Below are 7337 nucleotides of genomic sequence, written 5' to 3' on the forward strand. Positions count from 1 at the left end.
AAACAAATTTCAGCGCTGCCTTGATACTGAGGTTACCGTCGAACGTCATTTGTAGGATAAGGCAAGGTACTCTGGCAACCTGACTGTACCCTGTAAAAAAATCTGATCAAACCCTCGCCGCAAAAAAAAAGGCTTTGTTAGGATTCGAACCACGGACTTCAAAACAAAAGTCCGACACTCGACACCTTGACCACACAAGGAGACAGGGAGGCAGAGAGAATTCAGTGTACCAAACGAGGCTGCTCACAAATAGTGTCGGATGTGCTTTGTTTTGGTCGTGTTTGAGAGACTTGAGCAGTGGTAACGCTTGTTTCTTGCGCACCGATCTTGGAGCCGAGGACGATAATGCTAGTGCTACGAGCGATGTAACCACAGGTCCCTCATTTGAGTCAAGAAAAGCTATCGCACATCCCCGGTCAGTGCGAGCCACGGGAGGTACGAATGGAAGGGAATGCGCCGCTAGAATTCTGGCGTTGATAACGCTTGCTCGTCACGCACTGATCTTGCAGACAAGCCACATTATGCTTATACTGGATGCGATGTAGCCAGAGCTCCCTTATTTAAATCGCAGATCCCCGATCTCCCCGTTGAAAGCCGAACAAGCCGCAAATGGATAAGCGCTTGCGAACAGAAATAGCTTGCAATTTGTCTCAAGGCAACCGATTCCCGCAAGTTAAAAAAATTACCCGCACCTCCCCGAGGGGGATCGTGAGGATGCAGAGCATCTTTGTTGCTATACCGGCGTTAATTGCGTTGTTAATTACGGTATTACGTTGTTGGGTGTTGTTACGTTGTTATTCCGTATTAAATTGCGAATGGTTACCATCATCATCACACATTGCTTGAGTACTTTGACTGTACGAGACTAAGAGTGCGCCTCAACTGCTGACCAACGTAGCGATGGGGAGCATTACGCCGCTAGAGGTCTAGGGCCGTTAAGACCACAGAAGACACACGACACACGAAGAGAGAGGGTGAAAGGAACGTCTTTATTGAAAGTAGCGTCTACCACTACCACTACCCGGAGGGAGAAGCGCGCCAACCCGAAGACGACGCGAAGAGGAGGAGGGGAGAGGAGGTGCGAGCGCGCGCTAGCAGCTGGAGGTGAGAGGAGGATAAGAGAGAGCGCGCATGCGCGCTTATCACAGCTGGTGGGGGTGGAGCCGCGGAGGGAGGAGCGCGACAGCGCACAGACGGCGTGGAGAGGAGGAGGGGAGAAGAGGGTACGAGCGCGCGTTATCACATAGCTGGCGGGTGCGGACGGACGGCGCGCACCGACGACGAGTGACAGGCCGCCGCTATAAGATGCTCTGCATCTAAAATAAATCGATTGTTTTCTGCTGAAAGGAATGACCCCAAACCACGCGAAGACGGACGCTGTCGCCCGCTTTCCGATGCTCTCTCGCGCTGCGTCGACGCCGATATCTGGCGAGCGTAGACATCGGCGTCGCTCGGGCGTCAGCTCGCGTAGCCGTGCATTTCTGGCGACGACGTCGACGCGAGAAAACGCCGAAAGTGCTCTGCTTGTGGTTGGGCCTTAAAGCAGCCCCGACCACTGCAAAAAGAAAAGAGAATCAGCGCACATACTATGTAGCCGAGCACAGTGCACAAACACGGCGCAGAAAATGATGTGTGACTGTGATAACACATGAAAGAACTGTGCTGAAGTTGGAAGCTGCTATCACTGGTTAATACAGTGCTAATTTTTATCAAGAGGTTTGTAACCCGTTAATAAATTATGTTCATTATTACAACCAAAATGATTGAGTTTTCATGTATCGCTTCATCGGCTTCATCTTCTGGCATCAACCAACGCCGCCTATATAGGCCGACTGAAGCCGTAGCCAGCCGTAGCCTCAGCCCTCACTGTTGCAACACGCATGGCAACAAACGTTACGCAGCGTTTCTTTTCTTGCGCTGGTCGATCGTTGTCGTATGCACGTAGTGTGACCGTGTAACGTTTTCCTTCAGTATGTTTTGGAAAGTAGAAGAGAAGTCGTCGGGCCTACGGACGAGCGTAATTTTTTGGTGGTGGACGTCGACGACTACGAGCGTGGCGTGGGAAGTGTTTTGGCTCGGCGACAGCGAGACGCGGGAAGATTATTCGACGGCACCATCGTTCACATGACCGGTAAGTGTTCTTACCCTTAAATTGTGCATAACAGTGTCTGGGCGCTTTTTAGCAGTTTTACATCTTCCATTAACTGCAGAAAGTAAGGAATGAATATCGGCATGCCGGCTGAGCCGTCGGAAGGCGCGGAGATCCGCTTCACCGTATATGGCGCCGACGCCGAAGAAAATGGCTCGTATTACCACCTTGCACATTTTCCACGTAACACGCTCTATTCAGGACTGTGCTGGCTACCAGTTAGTCGGGTTAGGAATTCATCTGCATTGTTCGTATCGGCGTCGAGTAGTCGCCAAGCCACATTCTTACGTACAGTCGGCAAAAGGCTTTAACGCGCGATCGGCGTGCTCCGGAGTGCGCGGGAGACACGTAGTGATAACGCCTGGTTTAAGATGTTCATTGCGTTATCGTTCCGCCAATAGCTGCATGAGTCCCTTGAGCGCCACTGTCCGGTTTCAGGGCTCGGCTTTGCATGCTGACGGGCTCACGCCACAATACTCAATGCACTGTGCAAGCGATCACGGCCCGATATCTAGTTACTATAAAACACCGGCAGCGATGCGTTTTCTGCTATTGTCGTTCGTTGTCTCGCATACAGAAAAACACTCCTGTCTAAATTGTGTAGGGCGCCGCAAAAAAGTGTTGCACGTAGTTAACCGCAGCCAACGCTCTACTACCAATCGCTCATTTCCGCTTTTGTTTCCCGGCAGTGCAGGCAGCGCTTCTCACGACGAAAGAAGGTACGGAATTCAAGGCGACGGGCACAGCGACAAGGGAAAGAACCATCCCGCTGATGCGGGTCGCGCATGCTCACATTCTACCGGTGTCAAACCAGGCGTTCTCACCAAGTGTCTCGCGCGCAGTCTAGAGCACGCCGCTCGCGCGTTATAGACAAGCCTTTTGCTGACTGTACGAGCTTCGAAATCGTGGTTTTTCTGTGAAGGCCGTCTTGCCAGCAGCCACTGCAGTAATATTATTTGTAAATGCTCTTATCGAACATGACGCACATAAATGCCAAGGTGCTAAAATAGCCACCGCTTTCAGGTATGTTTATTAGGGGAAGTCAATATTTGCATGAAAGATGACCTCATTACTATCATAAACGTGTAAAATGACACTGAAGTGTGCTTGTTGCTCTAAATAGGTGTCATTATGGTGATCGAGGCTCAGAACAAGTGTGGCATGTTATCTTTTGACCTCTCATGGCAGGCAGACAAAAAAACTGCGAAGGCAGAGAAAAGATCAGCGAAGGTCGACATCATTCTTCGAGCTGCCGCAAGGGACCAAGACCCTGTAGCAGTTTTAAGGAAGAGGGTCGTGCAATTGGAGGCCGAGATGCGGGGGCTGCGATCACTCAACATGGAGTGGCCGGCAAGTTCTTTTCACCAGTGCGTAAATAATGCACCATCTGTGTGCATGACTTCTTATCACTATTATGAGCTAAGCAACGCACCAGATACTGCAGTTGCTATCATGCTTAGTTGGCTGTAATGTCAACTGTTGCAGGAAGGTTTCACTTCCTCAAACATGCGGCATTACCATCTAAGGAGCCTACAGCCTGATTGAACAGGTTCCTTTCTTTGGGTTGGTGAAAACAAAACTGCCCTGCAGCACGACCTTGTCACGTGGCTTCTATACGAAGAGTTTGAGCTATTGGTTTATCTAGTTGCTAGCCATGGCGTTTTTGCAGGCACTGCATAAATTACTGCCCGTTGAAAGTGCTTTACTCGCTGTAAAGGATTTTGACAATGAGATTGTTTGGAAGAGAAGGCCTAGTAAAAAAAATTAATAAAACTGCAATTCTAGTGAAAGTGTAGGAACACGGCAATGCTGCTTTATGTTTTGTAGCAGACTTGCTAACAATGTGACTATGAGTGGGCAACACAACTTATTGCTCTATATTTTTCATACAGCCCCAACCCTAAAAGTGACTTGTTAGTCTCATAAAAGGAAAATCTGCACCTATGCAGAATTACTTGTTTGCGATTTTGTGCGTGCTGAGAATGGTATTGACCAACCTTTCAATTCCTTTAAAAGCGGAGCAATTTATTAAAGGCTGTGGCTAGCGTTCCGTCAAGACGGATCAATATACAAGTGCTAAAGTTCCGTCGAGACGGAACAGGGCGCTGCAAGTTATGCTTCCGTCCCGACGAAATACGTCTGAGAGCTTAGCGTTCGCCGGCGTGAAATTTGTACAGTTCCGTCTAGATGAAAGGAAAACCGGCTGATTAGACGACGGGCTCCGTTTTAAATTTGGTGTAGGCGTTGCACTTCAGATAATGGCAGTATTGTACTGGGTTCGATTCCCCCCCGACATGCTTGGTTTTTTTTTGCGTGGTTGAGCCAGCGTTTTGCAACAGTTAACTTCTTGCCCACTTTACAATTGACGCGGTGCGAGCAGTCGGTCTTGATTTCGCACTCAACTGGCTGCTCCGCTACCGCTCAATAGAGCCAAGGCCGATGTGTCCATCGCCAGAGTTCCGATCACCTCTAGTTCGTAATGGTGATTCGGTGATTCGTAACGGTGACTCAAGCTAGTCAATGAGCAGAAGTGGTTTGACCGGTAGGGTAAAAATCTACAAAACTCAAGAAAGGCGATCGGACGGAGCATTTTCTGCCCGCAAAAATGCGCCGCGCACGCCACAGGCGCGCTGACGCAGCAGTGGAACCACCGGTACGCTGCGACCGGCACGGCCAGTGGCAGGAACATGGCGGCGGCTTCGGCCGCGAAGTGGTGTAGGGAAACTCTATGGTGTTGGGAGCACGAGCGACCGCTCAAAATGCCGCTCAAGACACGCACGAAGTTGCTTGAGCGGTAAAAGAGCTTATAATTTTGGGCGAAAACGGTACTACAAAACATCATCCGCACAGCTAGTGAAAGCGCCCATGCAGTATCTGCCGGGGTGGTGGCCTAAAATCTCTGGCGGTCTATGCTGGCGGAGCCAGCCGGCTGAGTCGAGCGCTTCGAAACTCTCGCCATGAGGCGCGTGCCTCCCCAATGGCGCAAGTCGCAGGCTCCTCCCACTGCCGCGCGCGACGCGCGTCATTTTCTGAGTGAGGCAGCTAGAAGACGCGGGCGTCAAAAAAAAAACCCGCTTCACATCAAGCAGCGAGGGCAGTCGTTCTTGATATTTACCCAGCTGAATGAACCGCTTCCGCTCATTGACTAGCCAGAAGAACCGTTAATTAGAAATCACCATTACGAACTAGAGGTGATCGGAACTCTGGCGATGGACACGTCGGCCTTGGCTCTATTGAGCGTTAGCGAAGCAGCCGGTTGAGTGCGAAATCAAGACCGACTGCTCTCACCGCGTCAATTGTAAAGTGGGCAAGAAGTTAGCTGTTGCATAACGCTGGCGCAACCACGAAAAAAAAAAAAGAAAAACCAAGCATGTCCGGGGGGAATTGAACCCGGTACAATACTGCCATTATCCGAGGAGCAACCCCTACACCACATCTGAAGGTGGAGCAGGGCGTCTAATCAGCCGGTTTTGCTTTCGTCCAGACGGAACTGTACAAATTTCACGCCGGCTCCGTCGGGACGGAACGCTAAGCTCTCAGTTGTATTCCGTCTGGACGGAAGGATAACCCGCAGCGCCCTGTATCGTCTGGACGGAACTTTAGCACTTGTATATCGTTCCGTCTGGATGGAACGCTAGCCACAGCCTTTATTAAAACTGATTGCCTGTACTGCGTATTGTTTTAAGAGTGCAACACTTTTTCATGTGACTCAGGCACCTCTCCAGGGAGTGAAGAGTGGACATGGCCTGCAGCTCCCTGCCAGCATGAGCCCTGCAGAACCACCACCACCCGACACCAGCTGCGCCAGCACGAGCCAGGCGGAACTACCAGCACGAGCCCTCTATGGCGCTGGCTGTGAAGAAAGTAGGTGTTTAACGCTTTCTTTCTGTTAGTCCCAGAACTTGGCTTGTTTTTGCTACTGTAGAAAGTAATCGTTTTGTAAAACATGGGGTATGCTCGACTAACAGGGTCACGTAAGACAACTCCAAAGCGGCGGACTGCTGTGCAGCTACAACAAGCATAGCGTGCCCAGTACCAACAGCAGTGCTCATCAATATTTCTGTGCTTATGTGTATTTTGTACTTTTATTGTTTCTCGCACCATTCGTACTGCTGTAAAATGAATATGCATTGCATTTATGCGCAAATAGCTCATTTGGAAAGCTTGCAAGCCGTACCTAATTTGTGTTTGCTTTTGCCAGCCTCAGCCAATCGCACAGCTGGGCACATAGGATATCTAGGTTCTGTTGCGGGAAATGAGCTGGTGGGTTGCATGGCCATTCCCTTTTTCCCTACCTATATAGCTTATTTGGGTGAAGCGCACATTAAAAGTGGTGTCACTATGATTTTAACGTGGCAATCTTTCGAATGAACCAAACTTGTGATGTGTCTGCATGGCCCCTTTAGCTTAAAGTTTTACAAGCTGGCATATACTTTTGGAGAGAAGTTTTACGGGTGTAATGTCATGCTCTGCAGTAATATAAATGAGAAAAGCACCACTTTTTTAGCACGGGGAGCATTCGTTTTACTGCGAAGCAGTCTGTGCTTCAAACCCCCCATCCCCCCCCCCTTCGGGTTTTATTCCAGTGAAGCCATTTTCTGGGTGCCGCTTGCTCTTGTCGTTTTTGCGAAGCACACACATATAAGCGGTTGCTGGTTTACGCGTGCACATGCAGGGACCAGAGGAAGGAGGGTAGGTCGTGCATGCAAAACTATAGGTTTCACACCCTCTTACATGTGGAGTCTTACACATGGATGTCGAACAGCCAAATGCGACCTGTCTGGTGTCTTCACTGGTCGAGCAAATTGGGTTGTGTGCTACGCACACAGAAAGGGAAACAGACAGCCCCATGTTTGTTTGCTAGAATAAAGCTCGAGTCTGTCCAAGTTTAATTCAGTAAAACGACTAGTAAGTATGCTGCCTTTTAGTTATGAACAAACGTGGTTTGTTTCGTCCACTTCGTCGACTGCGCCCGGCTTCACAGCTCATCTATGTGGAGCCATTGTGTTTAGTTCTATGAAAGGGCAGAGGTCAAAAACACAGTTTTGGCGGTCTAATTGGCAGTCTTTTTACGTTGTTTGCCATTGTCTTGCATTACATGTATTGATTTGTTCTATTGATGCAGATCCCTTCTGGCACCACCTGCAGATGAAGGGCTGCGAACTAGGGGACATGAGCAAGCGACACA

At 49.7% G+C, this 7337-nt stretch overlaps 1 protein-coding gene across 1 annotated transcript; it reads left to right on the top strand.

The window, feature by feature from the left end:
• The first annotated feature begins 1987 nt into the window (after positions 1-1987).
• On the top strand, positions 1988-6560 carry LOC144163755 (uncharacterized). The gene is made up of 4 exons (XM_077694487.1): positions 1988-2131; positions 3338-3516; positions 5863-6013; positions 6556-6560. The coding sequence occupies exons 1-4, from the start codon at positions 2125-2127 to the stop codon at positions 6558-6560; spliced, it is 342 nt and encodes a 113-aa protein (XP_077550613.1). The 5' UTR covers positions 1988-2124.
• Positions 6561-7337: the final 777 nt, after the last annotated feature.

Source organism: Haemaphysalis longicornis, unplaced genomic scaffold (genome assembly GCF_048455015.1).
Source record: "Haemaphysalis longicornis isolate Haplotype H1 unplaced genomic scaffold, Haemaphysalis longicornis Haplotype H1 scaffold_13, whole genome shotgun sequence".
In the NCBI taxonomy this organism is placed as follows: Eukaryota; Metazoa; Arthropoda; class Arachnida; order Ixodida; family Ixodidae; genus Haemaphysalis; species Haemaphysalis longicornis.

Excerpts from the sequence above, each read along its gene's own strand:
- LOC144163755 (XM_077694487.1), top strand. Across the intron at positions 3,517-5,862 it reads CCGGCAAGTTCTTTTCACCA|GCACCTCTCCAGGGAGTGAA; the intron begins GTGCGTAAATAA and ends CATGTGACTCAG.